General features: G+C 47.9%; 1 protein-coding gene across 2 annotated transcripts in view; it reads left to right on the top strand.

The window, feature by feature from the left end:
* Nucleotides 1-15,221, top strand: part of CPA4 (carboxypeptidase A4) — a 40,947-nt gene that overhangs the window by 13,555 nt on the left and 12,171 nt on the right. Inside the window, exons 2-10 of one of the 2 annotated variants that reach the window (XM_064373504.1) lie at nucleotides 1,336-1,417; nucleotides 1,842-1,976; nucleotides 3,381-3,479; nucleotides 7,478-7,579; nucleotides 8,813-8,917; nucleotides 9,640-9,750; nucleotides 11,102-11,192; nucleotides 13,885-14,084; nucleotides 15,093-15,177. In XM_064373504.1, the coding sequence (XP_064229574.1) occupies nucleotides 3,408-3,479; nucleotides 7,478-7,579; nucleotides 8,813-8,917; nucleotides 9,640-9,750; nucleotides 11,102-11,192; nucleotides 13,885-14,084; nucleotides 15,093-15,177 (766 nt within the window). In that variant the 5' untranslated portion in view covers nucleotides 1,336-1,417; nucleotides 1,842-1,976; nucleotides 3,381-3,407. Of the gene's footprint in view, nucleotides 1-1,335; nucleotides 1,418-1,841; nucleotides 1,977-3,380; nucleotides 3,494-7,477; nucleotides 7,580-8,812; nucleotides 8,918-9,639; nucleotides 9,751-11,101; nucleotides 11,193-13,884; nucleotides 14,085-15,092; nucleotides 15,178-15,221 lie in introns of those variants that run through there. The other variant, XM_064373498.1, reaches the window with a different exon arrangement.

The following is a 15,221-nucleotide window of genomic DNA, read 5'->3' as shown; positions in this document are numbered from 1 at the left end:
TCTCTGCAGGGCTGTTGGCAGTGCCCACAGGGTGCAGTTACCCGCTCACCTCCAGGACCCTGTGGGGACCAGGTGGGTTGGGAGAAAGGGAAGCTTCAGCACTGGCATCTCCTCCAAACCAGCAACCTGCAGCAGGAGCGGCTCTACAGTGGACCTTGACTCCTTGAGACTGGCCTAGACCTACTGGAGAGCCCCTAGAACCTTCCAGAACCCAGCAAAACCCTGAAGGACCGTCTGGATGAAATCAGTTTTCTGATGAGGAGCTGTCCCATGAGGCTGCACGCTCAGCTCCCTGTGACAGCCATTCACTCTCAACAGGTCCTTGAGCCCACAGTGGCTTTCCTCGCATTCACTTGTGTCAAAGGCGTGACGCAGTCACAGTGTCGAGTGCGGATTCATTGGGGTCGTCTCCTAGCAACGGCCTAATGGTCCCCTGTCTCCCCAGCCAGCTGAGAGCACAAAGGCAGCTTTTCAGGCCCCGCTTTCTCCCACCCACACACGGGACTTCGGGGTCCACTACACCTACCACCTCTGCAGAAGCTAAATCACGTACATGAAGCAAGCTCAGGACATATGACAAAGGGCACTGAGACTGGCCGGCCCCCACTGTGCCCTCTAAGGGTCCCTTCTCTCCCCGTGGGGAGGAGCGGATCCCAAATCCAGCCTCAGCACCATGGGCCATGGTCAGTTTCCACCCAAACGAGCCTGGGGTTCTGGAGCTGGAAGGGACTGAGCGAGGACCCAGCCTCCTCTCCTGGGTTTAAGGGGGCACAGCTCACCCTCCCAGCATGGAGATGCTGTTTCCTTTCCAGCACGGAGGTTCCGCCAGGGTTTCAGTCCTCAGCCCTGACAGTGAAGAAGTGCTTCTTTATGTCTTGAGTTAGCTTTGCGTGTAACTCAGGCTCATTCCTTCCTGTAAAATATATATGTTTTTCATTATAAAGTAATATGACCACATTACAGAAAACAGATACAAGGGGGAAAAAAGTAAGTCATCCATAATCCCACGACCCTAACATAAGGGCTGTCAGCATTTGGTATATTTCCGCTGTCTGTTTTTCTTCCAATGCATCTGCTATTTCCATACTTATAATCATGGCATACATACAATTTTGTGTCCTGCTCTTTCACTTAATATTTCCCTTAAAGTTATGCCATAAGCACTTTTTCATAGTTGCCATGTAGCCTTATTTTTAATGGCCATACATTATAACCAAAGACTAGACCGTTTCCTTTCCTTCAGCCTGGTTATGTCTGGGATAGGAGGCTTGGGGTTTCTTTGCCAGCTGAACGCTCATCATTACCTTTTGCTCTTTTTTTTTTCTCCTTCTCTAGGGACCAAGTTTTTAGGATTAATGTCAGGAATGGAGACGAGATCAGCAAATTGCGTCAGCTAGTGAATTCCAACAACTTGAAGGTACCTGGTTCTTCTTAGCTCTCCCGAGTGTCTTCTAACTTTGGTGGGAGAAGACTCTTGCTCTCCTGGTGTGATTATTTTTGTTTCCAGACAGTCTCTGAATATGATCCCGTGTTAGTCCACTTGCCATTTACACAATTGAGGGGGCCGATGGGAGAGAAGGAGCACTATAGATCCCGTCACGGCAGGGGGGTCCTGGGAGAAGGGGTGCTTGAACAGTAGGCGCCATCCTTCTAGCTGCCATCCACTTATGACGCTTGGTCTCTGCCAGATACTGCTTGTTGGGCAGGTCTGAGCAGACACAATTGTGAAATGGGCAGACTTTGCCCTTGGGCAGAGGCCAGCCTCTCAGGGATCACTCTGAGCTCATTGTACATTTTACCTGAACTGTCCTTTAATCTGGTTTCATTTCTGTTCTCTTCAGCTCAATGTCTGGAAATCTCCCTCCACCTTCAATCGGCCTGTGGATGTCCTGGTCCCATCTGTCAGTCTGCAGCCAGTCAAATCCTTCCTGACATCCCAGGACTTGGAGTACGAAGTGACAATTGAGGATCTGCAGGTAGGAAGACTAAGCCCCCCGCCTCCTGGTCTCGCATAGGACCAAGCAGCCAGTCCAGAGTAGACGGGAGGGATTTGCAAGTTCTGGTTTTATCCTTTTCTATTCTATAGATGAGGAAATTGAGGTAAATGGAAGTAAAGTGCAGTGACTTGTTAGAGGAATGACATTTTATAGTAGAAAGGGCATAAATAGGCCAGGGAACCACACAGATTTGGATCCAAATCCTGATTTTGCTAACTGCTAGTGCTGTGTGGTGTGTCTTTGGACAAGCTATTAACCTGCAGAGCCTCCGTTTCTTCATCAATAAAATGGTGACAGTGAGACGTATGTCATGTGATTTGTTGAGAAGATTCAGGATTAAATGTATGTAAAATGTCTAACAGTACCCGGCATATCCTAGATGAGCCTTAAGTCATAAGTCCCTCTTTCTTTTCTTCTTTGAAGTCAGGTGGCAAGAGCAGAACAGGGGGAGGGTGTTGGGGACCAGCCAAAGGTTGGGGACCACCTTTTGAGACAAGGGGAATGTCATCGACAGCCCCCAGCAGAAGGAACGCCATCCTCTGGCCTCACGACCTGTATCTGAACATCAGAACAGTGTCTGGCTCATGCTCTCTCCTTCACCGAGGTGGGTTGTGGACTAATTGGTGATCTGGCCTGGGAGTTTCCTGACGGCGTTAGCAGCTATGAGCTTATTAATCATCCTCACATGTCACAGACATCTGCCAGGAACCTTCAAAGTATGAGTAGTTATAAGAATGTCTTTGTTTCTGAATGGTTTCCCAAGCTGTGTATTTCAGAGGCACTGGATACCAGATGCGGCCTGATGTCTAGAGAATTCATACTATAGAATAGCCAAAGAGCACATATGTTGCTTCCAGGGAATAAGTGGGTTTTGAATTAGGTGATGTAAGTTGGACACCAAGAAGTACATTTATTTATTTATTTTTTGAGACGGAGGCTTGCTCTGTCTGTCGCCAGGCTGGAGTACAGTGGTGCAATCTTGGCTCACTGCAACCTCCGACTCCCTGGTTCAAGCGATTCTACCGCCTCAACCTCCCGTAGCTGGGATTACAGGCATGCGCCACAATGCCCAGCTAATTTTTGTATTTTTAGTAGAGATGGGGTTTCATCATGTTGGCCAGGATGGTCTCAATCTCCTGATCTCATGATCCGCCTACCTCAGCCTCCCAAAGTGCTGGGATTTCAGGCACGAGCCACCACCCAAGAAGTAAAATGTTAGAAAGATATGAAAGAAATCTGACTCCCTTTTAACCTTGACATTTGTGCTGCTTGATATGCGGAAGGGGCCGCCATCTTGGCTGGCCCATGTGCCAAGATATGGCAGAAAAACCATAAACCTACATCTGTAGTGCATCAGTTCACAGCATTGCTGTGTGTTTTCAGGCCCTTTTAGACAATGAAGATGAAGAAATGCAACAGAATGAAGGGCAAGAACGGAGCAGTAATAACTTCAACTACGGGGCTTACCATTCTCTGGAAGCTGTAAGTGTTTCAGAGTGAGTTAAGATCAAGATTCTCTACCTCCTTACTTCCGGGAGACATTAGTCTTCAGCACGATATCCTCTCACTGAGGGGCTAAAATATGTACATTTCAATTCCTTTCTAGTTCTTAGATTGTTTAACTCCTACCAGCACCTAAGAGTGTCATGAAATACAACCTGACATTTCCCGCCTCAGCCATCCTTCTTTCCTTAAGCAACTCCTTAAGAACACCATGAAAATAATTGCAATCATTTCTAGCTGTTGTAATTCAACCTTCTTCTACCCTACCATAAACCCTCTATTTTACTCACCCAGCATAAAATGTTACTTATTCCAGGCAGGTAGACAAGTGGCAATTTCCAAGGTTAACCAAATATTTCCACTCATTTGTCCTGACTACCTATAATGTATGTGTTTGTTCTACCGTGCGTTTTGGTGCTGTGTTTAGTTAGAAACCACTTGATATCGATGGCTGACTTTCAAGGTAAGCCAAACCTTCAAATGAAAAACCCGAAGCAGAATAATTTCCTGGGGTACTGGAACTTAAGAAATCAAGAGAGACTGTTGAATCGACCTGCATCATGAATGCGGTACAGTTCTCTTACACCCCTCAGGGTCGTCGTCTTCGTTCATCTGCAGACCACGAGCTCAGGAACACACCCCCACATCTAAATGAGTGCTCCCCTTCGTGTACCTTAATACATCAAGGCATATGCTTTGAGTTGTTTCTCTTCTTGAGGGAGGATTTCAAAGGTTGACTATTTCCACTTCTTTCCCATGCTTGTCAGTAGCTTTGTTTATGGAATACACTTCCAACTGCACTGCCCCTTCATCCCCCTTGTGACCAATGACATACATGTGTGAAACAGCTGGATGAAGTTAGGAGTTCAGTCTCAGGCCATGGACGAATGCAGAGCTCAGAGCCCACATAGGGATCAGGCCCATGACGTCAGCCTCATGAGTGTGGGGCCCTCACCAGCTGAGCTAACCAGTTGCAAATGTCACCCAAGACCCTGGAGGGGCCATCCCTTCATCTGCCGGCTGCTGGAGCCTCACTGTCTCACCCACTCACCTCTGGTTTCTCTGGTTTAAGGTGCTCTTTGCAGCCTGGCTTACAGCAATCTTGTCCTCACACCGTGACACCCTCCACTGTGGATTGGTGTGCCACCACCCTCCCAGCTTGGTTACATGCAGTTCTTTCTAAAAACAGCTTTTAAGAACTCGTATTCTAGGCTGGGTGCGGTGGCTCACACCTGTAATCCCAGCACTTTGGGAGGCTGGGACAGGCAGATCACTTGAGGTCAGGAGTTCAAGATCAGCCTGGCCAACATGGTGAAACCTTGTCTCAACTAAAAAAATACAAAAATTATCCGGGCGTGGTGGTGGGCACCTGTAGTCTCAACTACTTGGGAGGCTGAGGCAGGAGAATCACTTGAAACCAGGAGGTAGAGGTTGCAGTGAATCGAGATGGCGCCACTGCACTCCAGCCTGAGTGATGAAGCAAGACTCTGTCTCAAAAAAAAAACAAAAACAAAAAAAAACCTTATAGTCTATAACCACTTAGGCTTTCTTAGGTCTCTAGTGGGAATCTCATGCTTGTCTCTGCCAGAGTGTCTGGTTCCAAAGCCATTATTTATGTGGTGGGCAGCGTGAATTTGCACACCACACCTGGACACAGCTTGTTTTAATTTTTCCTGGTGATTCTCTTTTTCTCTCAAGGTTCAAGGCAGCCATCCTGCTTTTCCTCTACTCTCTAGGGTCAGTGGGTAGAGTGGGTAGAATCTCCAGGCCCTATTTGAGGCCCAAATTGCCCGTTCCTAGCTCTCAAACTCCAGCTCCTTGTCCTATGCTGGGTCCTACGCCTCCCCTCCTAGTTCAGGTTTGCCTAAGCCCGCAGCACCCACCGCAGAGATGGGGCTCTGTGGCATGAGCTCTCACCCTCCACCTTCCTAGTTAGTTCCTTCTTTGTTTCTGGCACCTACAGTTTCCTCTTGTTCAGCTTTTAAACTTGGCTGTGAATCATATTTCTTGTATTTTACCTGGTTGGCCTATGTCTTTGGAGGTGGTTTCTTGCTGCTGCTCAGTCTACCATATTGATGGCAAGTCTGATAAACCCTTTAAGCTTGACTTTGTTCTGAATCAATTACACATTTTCCTCCTCTGTAGAGTTTCTTCTTCTAATCTTAAAGCCAAAACAAATACATTTGTTTATTTTCTTTTGGCCCTCAAGTGGTATGAACAACTAAGATGGGTAAATTCTATTTATATCAAACTTTTTTCCTGAAAGCAAATAAGGGTGTCCTTAGCCGTTTATTTACCTTTCTTCACGGCATTCACAAAGCCTTCAGAGAATTATCTCTAGGCCGGGCGCGGTGGCTCACGCCTATAATCCCAGCACTTTGGGAGGCCAAGGCAGGTGGATCATGAGGTCAAGAGATCAAGACCATACTGGTCAACATGGTGAAACCCCGTCTCTACTAATACAAAAAATTAGCTGGGCACGGTGGCGCGTGCCTGTAATCCCAGCTACTCAGGAGGCTGAGGCAGGAGAATTGCCTGAACCCAGGAGGCGGAGATTGCGGTGAGCCGAGATCGCGCCATTGCGCTCCAGCCTGGGTATCAAGAGCGAAACTCCGTCTCAAAAAAAAAAAAAAAAAAAAAAAAAAATACAAAAATTAGCTGGGCGTGGTGGCACATGCCTGTAGTCCCAGCTACTCGGGAGGCTGAGGCAGGAGAATTGCTTGAACCCAGCAGACGGAGGTTGCAGTGAGCTGAGATCACGCCATTGCACTCCAGCCTGGGTAACAAGAGCGAAACTCTGTCTCAGAAGAGAAAAAAAAAAAAAAGAGAATGATCTCTAAAGCGGGGCATGTGTATCCATGGGGTATAAGCAAGATCGTCCACTAGGATGAAGGAAGAAACGATTACAACTTCTATTTATATTTCTACATATATTTATGTGTACTGTTAACACAACCATTTCAATTGTTTAATAATGTACATATTTGTATCATTGTGTGTGTGTGTGTGTGTCTGTGCGTGTGTACATATATATGGTGCATGCTAGTTTTTAATTTTTTTTGAGTAGAGAAAGTGATCACAGAAGTTTGGCGAGTACTGTTTTTAAGAGCCTTGGAGCTCTTTCTTTTTTTATTTTATTTTTTATTTTTTTTTTATTTTTCAGACAAGGCCTCACTTGTTGCCCAGGCTGGAGTGCAGTGGTGCATTCATGGCTCACTGTAGCCTAAACCTCCCAGGCTCGAACCATTCTCCCACCTCAGCTTCCCAAGTAGCTGGGACCACAGGCACATGCCTCTGCAGCTGGCTAATTTTTTTTTTCATTATTTGTAGAGTTGGGGGATCTCCTTACGTTGCCCAGGCTGATCTCGAACTCCTGGGCTCAAGTGCTTCTCCCACCTTGGCCTCCCAAAGTTCCAGGATTATAGGCATGAGCCACCGCACTTGGCTTGTTTTTATTTCATTTTATTATTATTATTAAATTTTTAAATTTCTTTCTTTTTTTCCCTCTTCCGTATTTTTCATGAATAATTTTTGGTTTTGAATGTTAGATAGGGTCTCACTACGTTGCCCAGACTGATCTCAAACTCCTGGCCTCAAGCAGTCCTCTTGCCTCAGTCTCCCAAAGTGCTAGGACTGCAGGCATGAGCCACTGCGCCTGGCCTCTTGTCTTTTACTGTCCTGTCTAGTACGGAGCAAAAAAGGACACACTGTTAGAGCAACATCTGGAAAAGTCTCTCTATCTAGTTTAGTGGACTACGATTTTGTGAACAAATAAAGTGTGCTACTCTCTAGAAAACTGTAGAAAAGGACTCTTCAAGCAGTTCTCATAATCAGGATTTTCATGCCGATAATATGGTCAACTCCAAGATCAGGGTACTGGAAGAGGTAATTAAGACCGGAAAGGTAAAGTTTGCAGATACCCAGCCAGAGCTGAGCAGACTTTTAAAGTGTCCTGGCTTCACTGTTTCGTGCTTCAGATTTACCACGAGATGGACAACATTGCCTCAGACTTTCCTGACCTGGCGAGCAGGGTGAAGATTGGACATTCATTTGAAAACCGGCCGATGTATGTACTGAAGGTGAGGCCACACGCACTTGGAAGGGTCTCCTGGGTCCCCATATCCAGGACCCAAGCTTCAGACCTCTGTAAAGGGCAGCTTTTTGAACTCCTTGACTTCAGGGAGGAACACAAGGTCAGGACACATTGGAACTTGGTCTGACAGAGTCCCCTGCTTTTGTCTAATGCGGAGAGTGTTAGAAGGAACGCATCCCATTCCAAGTTTTGGCTGAAAGACAGGATCAGAGGGAGGCGATTAGTATTCCAGAAAGCTCTCAGATGGGACAGAGTCTTTTGCTTTCATTTTCACCTCTGTATATAGCAGGACAAATTGGGATAGGCCTGCGACTTCTATTCTGCTTTCAGAGGGTACTTATTGGAAAATCAACCTAGGAAGCTAATTTGAGGGTTGGTGTAATTTTAAGCCCAGCTTCTGATCCTTGGCTATACAAAGCTTCATTTCCAAATATTTCTAACAGATTCAGGTCTAAAAGAGGTAGAGAACTATGATCATGACATAAATTACATAAATAATCCAGCTGAATGAATAAGAAGGAATTTGGGCATGTAACCCATGGAACAACTGATGGTGCTAAGAATCTGCCAAACCCTTAGCTTCATGTAAGTCCCAAAGCACTCAGGCTTATAGCACCAGGCAAGTGACCAGTGGGGGAGGAGACCTGCCACAGAGCTGGTTGCTCTAGAATAATTACGCTTAAATCATTTGCGAATCTGATGGAGACCCTGGCTTCATTAGCATTGAGCTCTCACCCAAGGGGGCCCAACACTATGGCAGAGGCAGGAGCCAGGATTCATGACTGCCATTTACAAAGAGCTATAGCGAGCCTCCCTTCTTTTAATTTTAAACCAAATTCATTTATCGTATCGACCAAAACAGCCTGGTTCGTGCACCCTTCTGTCTCTCGCTGTTGGGATACCATTTGAGGTCTTTCTAGAGACATAACATTATCTCTGATGGCACCGGCATCATAATCCACAGTAACGATTGTTTCCTCTTCCATTTTCTCTGGACGCTGGAGAGATTCAGGCTGCCTGGAGCTGCGCTTGGCCCCGCAGCCAACCAATTAAGCTTCCTGGTCACGGAGAAACTCAATAAATAGATGGTGCCCTTAGGAACATTTGGTCCCTAAATTATCTTAAATGAATTAAATGAATGGGAGAGAGCTGGGGAGAGGAGAAGGGAGCGGAGGTGCGGGCAGGCAGGTCATTTTTGAGCTTCTTCTCCCTTCTGCAGTTCAGCACGGAGGAAGGCGCGCAGCGGCCAGCCATTTGGCTGAATGCAGGCATCCATTCCCGAGAGTGGATCTCCCAGGCCACTGCAATCTGGACGGCAAGGAAGGTCATGTCGCCTGGTATTAGCCAAGAATGCTGATGGGCCCGGGGTGCCCTGAAGCATACCACGTGGCTGGGCCTGGGGCATGAGATGGGAGGGTGCTCTGCTAAGACCCACTCGGCCGGGGGCCCTTTCAGATTGGAGAAGCAAATGGTCAAAGCCCCTTGGTCAGCTCACTGAGGCCAAATGATTGAGTGTGTTCGTGGTGGTGAGCAAGCTGCTATGCAGCAGAAGTGGGCCTGAGCCTCTGAGCACAGTCCACCCCGCAGAAAGGGAGCAAAGCAACAACCAGACGAGGCCCCATAGGCCCTCAGGGACCTCACGCCATCTCCATCTCCTGGAAAGGCTGCTGGGAGTGGAGGAGGGGTGCATGTGGAGAACACATCTTCCCTCCTTCTTCATTGGAGGTTCAAATTCCTAAAACTATGACGATGTGTGGTTCCCTCCTCCTGAAAGGAAGGAATAAAACATGTGCCCCAGGACTCACTGCCATTGATGTCATCAGCAGCCATGTCCCCAAGCAGCCGTGCCTCTGCAGGCTTTGAAGGGCTCAGAGGGCTGTACAGAGAGCTGAGCCTCTGAGGGTGGCAGGGAGGCTTTTCAGGGTAGATGCTGTTCTAGGAGCATCCATTCTAGCTGGTTGCCAGGCATCTTGAGAAGATACATGGTTCAGACCTGATGACCCAGCCTGCGATGGGATAGCTGACAAGCATGTTGTCTTTGCTTAGATTGCATCTGATTACCAGAGGGATCCAGCCATCACCTCCATCTTGGAGAAAATGGATATTTTCTTGTTGCCCGTGGCCAATCCTGATGGATATGTGTATACTCAGACTCAAGTGAGTAGTCCCAAGTGGGCTGGGCTTGGAGAGTGTTGAATTCCTTGCTTTGCCAGGAACTAATTGTCTGACCTTGGAGAGGATTTCCACAAATGTGCACATTATGAGCTTCCTTGGGATTTCATTTTCTAGTCATCCTCAGAGCTGAGAATCACCAAGGGATATTTTTTCTTAGAGAAAATTGTCTAATGAACCCCCATCATGAATCTTAACAATTACCAACATTTTACCAATCTTCTTTTTATCTCTTACCCTCCCACACATTTTTCCTGATGTATTTAAAGCAAATCAACACATTATGTTACTTCACTTCAAATTACTTTAGTATGCATCTCTAACTGATGATAGAAAAAAAAAACCTTAAAAAAACCCCATGGTGCTACTATCACCTTTAAAGGATTAATGGAGGTTCTTTAACATCATCTAACACTCACAATTATCTTTAAAATGGAGGCTGAGGCAGGCAGATCACCTGAGGTCAGGAGTTCGAGACAAGCCTGGCCAACATGGTGAAACCCTGTCTCTTCTAAAAATGCAAAAATTAGCCAGGTGTGGTGGTGCATGTCTGTAATCCCAGCTACTTGGGAGGCTGAGGCAGGAGAATCACTTGAACCTGGGAGGCAGAGGTTGTAGTGAGCTGAGATTGCACCACTGTACTCCAGCCTGGGTGACAGAACAAGATTCCATCCCCCCAAAAAAAGTCTTTTAAGAAACAGTTTGTTCAAGTGGGAACCCCACAAAGTCTACACATGCATTTGGTGCTGTGTCTCTGTGGTCTCTTTTATTCTACAACAGCACCACACACACCTTTAAAAAGTGTCACTCATTTAGGGGAGAAGAATTTGTCCTGTACAGTGTCTCACATTCTGAATTTGGCTGATGGCTTCTTTGTTGTGTCACTTAGTTTGTTCCCTTATCCCCTGTATTTCCTATTGACCAATTGCTAGGTCTAGAGCCTGCCTGGATTCAGGGATGTTTTTTAGGCTAGCAAGAAACAGGGGCTGTGCACGTCCAGTTACATCCGTTATCATCGAGGTTTAGTGTCCATTTGTTCCACTTCTGCCAAAGCCAAAAATTGTTCAGTGGATTCAGGCGGTATCTGACTGGTTCTGGCATATAAGGGTCTCATCAGTACATTTGGAAGAAGTCCTTCTCTTAGATCCGGAAGGGGAAACACTCCTCTGTCTGCAGGAGGAGAGATGACTGCTCAGTCAGTGAGGACTGGAGCCCCAAGGCCCTCCCCGCAGAACTGCAAGCAGCCTGCCCTGGCCGTGTGTCATCTCCACCCTAGCCCTCTTCGGTGCTCTGATCTGCCTCAGGTTGTTTGTCCCCTCCTTGGTGGCTTTTTCAGAATCGATTGTGGAGGAAGACGCGGTCCCTAAATCCTGGAAGCCCCTGCGTTGGTGCTGACCCAAATAGAAACTGGAACGCTAGTTTTGCAGGTAGGTGCGGGGAAACAGTTCTCAAATCCTGCTGCCCTGGGCTAGTCTGGTCTACCCGTGCTCTGAGCTGGCCAGGATGGAGCCCGTTTCTACACTGTTTTCATTGCTGTGTCACTGAGAGACTGAGGCGCATTCCTTAGGCTCCGACTTAGTGTTTTGTTTGTTGTTGGTTTTTTTTTTTTGAGATGGAGTCTCGCTCTGTTGCCCAGGCTGGAGTGCAGTGGTGTGATCTCGGCTCATTGCAATCTCTGCCTCCTGGGTTCAAGTGACTCTCCTGCCTTAGCCTCCTGAGTAGCTGGGATTACTGGCACATGCCACCATGCCTGGCTAATTTTCGTATTTTTTTTTAGTAAAGACGGGGTTTCACCATGTTGGCAGGATGGTCTCGATCCCCTGACCTTGTGATCCACCCACCGTGGCCTCCCAAAGTGCTGAGATTACAGATGTGAGCCACTGAGCCCGGCATTTTTTTTGGTTTTGAGACTAAGTCTTGCTCCATTGCCCAGGCTAGAGTGCAGTGGCAGGATCTCAGCTCACTCTCACTGAACCCTCTGCCTCCCAGGTTCAAGTGATTCTCCTGCCTCAGCCTCCTGAGTAGCTGGAACTACAGACGTGGGCCACCACGCCCAGCTAGCTTTTGTATTTTTAGTAAAGACAGGGTTTTGCCATGTTGGCCAGGCTGGTCTCAAATTCTTGACCTCAGGTTGCCCTCCTGCCTCGGCTTCCCAAAGTGCTGGGATTACAGGTGTGAGCCACAACACCTGGCCTGTTTTTTTTTTTTTGTTTTTGTTTTTAAGACAGAGTCTTGCTCTATCTCCAGGCGCCAGGCTGGAGTGCAGTGGCAGGATCTCTGCTTACTGCAACCTCCACCTCCTGGGTTCAAGCCATTCTCCCGCCTCAGCTTCCTGAGTAACTGGGACTACAGGCACGCGCCACAACGCCCAGCTAATTTTTGTATTTTTTAGTAGAGATGGGGTTTCACCATGTTGGCTAGGATGGTCTTGAACTCTTGACCTCGTGATCCGCCCGCCTAGGCCTCCCAAAGTGCTGGGATTACAGACGTGAGCCACTGCACCTGGCCGTTTGTTGTTTTTTTAAATGTATTTTTTTTTTACTTTGAAAGGGAATGATAGTAATGTCTGTCCTCTCGAGAGAATGGTGGGACAGAGCATCATTACACTGAGATTGCAATCTACACTAATATTTTTAAACCACCCTCCTCTTAGACATACGAAACAGGGAACCTTCCTTATCCCTGACCTTACCAGCCCTGCCTGGGCAAGTTGTGAGTGGGCAGAAGGATGCCTGGCAGCACCTCACAGGGAGCAATTAGCACTGTCACCCCAATAGGCAAGACTGTGCTGTGAAAATCCCACTCCAGTACGCTTAGATATCAACCTTAGCAGCTGGCTGTCACGGAAAGGAAAAGAGAATTAACAGACCTGGGCTCTGAGTGCCAGCGATTTAAAAATCACCCTCTGCAAAAGTGCTGACTGTGTACCAAGTACCTTACCGTATTTATCGTATTTATTCTTCTCACGTAGCGAGTGAATTTTGTGATCTGAAATGAGATGGTTGAAGCTCAGAGACAATCTCAAGATGACGTGGGCGATCAGAGTGCTGATCTAAACTCAGCTTCTGATTCCAAATCCAGACCGTTCTCTTTCACTGTTCCTCGGCTGTACTGATGGGTTGTTTGTTTTGTTGAGACAGGCTCATGCACTGTCATCCAGGCTGGAGCGTAGTGGTGCGATCACGGCTCACTGTAGCCTTGACATCCTGGGTTCAAGCGATCCTCCCACCTCAGCCTCCTGAGTAGCTGAGATTATAGGCACACGCCACAATGCCTGGCTAATTTTTGTATTTTTTGTGGAGATGGGGTTTCGCCATGTTGCCCAGGCTGGTCTTGAACTCCTGGGCTTAAGAGATCCTCCCATCTCAGCCTCTCAAAGTGCTGGGATTACAGGCATGAGCCACTGCGCCTGGCCCTGATGGTTTGTTTTTAATGTACTTCTTTTACTTGCATGGAAATACCACAAAAACCACTGAGGGAGAATAATGACTGTGGGAAAGACAAACTTTGAAACTCAGGGTTTCAAAGTTCAGTTAGATATTCCCACCACTGGGGTGGTTTCAGTCGCACTCATACACAAACACAGACACACACGCACGTGTGCACACACCCCCCCAGAAACCTGAGGGAGCTACATTATGAAGTAATACAGAAGGCAGTGTTTCTAAATACCTGTCAAATAATCGAGAGATTTTAGCCACAACAATTGATTATTTCTGACACACTTGGCCTTTAAGATTGGAACCAAGAGAATAAGTTGACACCAGAATAAATGGAGTCATTTTCACTATTTATTGGTATTCATATTAATTATCTAGACTACTTATTAATTACAACTCATTCTCGAGGGTGATATTAATTATTTATGACAACTCCCATTGGTACAATGCAGGGTCAACTCTAACAGCTTTTCTCCTCAGCTGTAGCAGACCCAACTCCCAACCCTCCCTCTTCCGGGCCTTCTCTGCGGTCCACGCCCACCGTGGACTAGTGCTCAGGGACGTCTCGCTGTGGCCCGTCTTTTGCCAATACCTTCAGCCCCTCCTCTGGGTTGAGTGTCTTACGCTTCTGTGTTCTTAGACTATGAGTTAACGTTTCTGCTTGGGCTGACCCCAACAGGAAAGGGAGCCAGCGACAACCCTTGCTCCGAAGTGTACCATGGACCCCATGCCAATTCGGAAGTGGAGGTGAAATCGGTGGTAGATTTCATCCAAAAACATGGGAATTTCAAGTGCTTCATCGACCTGCACAGCTACTCGCAGCTGCTGATGTATCCGTATGGGTACACAGCCAAAAAGGCCCCCGATGCTGAGGAACTGGTGAGTCACAGCTGCCTGCCACCCAGCCTTCTGGTGCTGCTAAGGTGGTAACTCTGCAGCTTTATAGGGAAGGTCCAGGAGCCTGAGCGTGTTTCATTGAAGGCCCAGTCTTCTCTCCCTGCCCTGTGGGATATGCCATCATCTGCTGTGTCTGCTATGAGTTCCCAGAACCATGCCCGCCCCTGCCTTTCCTTCTCCTTGTTTTTCTGACTGCGATGTATTATGGACCCACTGCTTGCCAAGGACTGTGGGTGGCACCCAGGTGGGCAAGGGGAGAACTCCTCGCTCTAGTGAAGGAAGAGTTCAAGGAGGGTGAAGGTCACAGCCTGGGGTGCCCTGTGTCTCATCCAGAATGTGGGCCATCAGGAGCAGGGCTGGCGTCTGCAGGGTTACTGCAGGTAGCTGCCCAGGGCCACAGCCAGCCTTTAAACCTTGGGCAGATGCAGCCCCTTCTGGGCTCATGGCAAAGTTGGGGCTAGATTCTGCTCCCCCACCCCTACATGGCCTCTCGGGCAGGCACTTTACACAGGGATCATCCACCTGTGGTGGTCCTCCTCCTCCTCCACTCTGCCACACCCGAGTCTTTGAGAGCCTTCTCTAGAACATACTTGGTCTTCCCTCATGTCCCTGGGTGTGACGCCCCCTCCTCAGGGCAGGTGAAGAGGGTGGTGCCTTTACTAGACTCCTAGCGGGTCAATGAGCAGCCCCAGATCCCCCATCTCTTCCAGTCTGAGTACATAACACACAGGCTGCCACTTCCTTCCTCACCTCCTTCCCCAAACAGGAAGTCAAGAACTGGGGGTGTGGTGGGAGAAGGAGCTGAAGGAACCATCGCACCTCCCTCAGTTTACAGTTGGGCCTTGGATCTGGGTGAAGGTGAAAGAGGGAACCAGAAAGGAAATCAGGGGAGGGGCTGAGAATCTTCCAAACCATCCCTGAGCAGAGCAGCTGAGGAAGGTCAAGCTTCAGGATCTATTCTTTCTCACTCCACGGATTCCCCCTTCCCAGGACAAGCTGGCGAGGCGTGCGGCCAAAGCTCTGGCTTCCGTGTCAGGCACTGAGTACCAAGTGGGTCCCACCTGCACGACTGTCTGTAAGTACTCCCTGTATTTATTAGTTATTTAGAAAGCACTTTGA

The sequence above is a fragment of the Aotus nancymaae genome, unplaced genomic scaffold, assembly GCF_030222135.1.
Source record: "Aotus nancymaae isolate 86718 unplaced genomic scaffold, 86718_ANA_hifiasm-v0.15.2.pri h1tg000002l, whole genome shotgun sequence".
Lineage (NCBI taxonomy): Eukaryota > Metazoa > Chordata > Mammalia > Primates > Aotidae > Aotus > Aotus nancymaae.
This window is presented reverse-complemented; position numbering and strand designations above follow the sequence as displayed.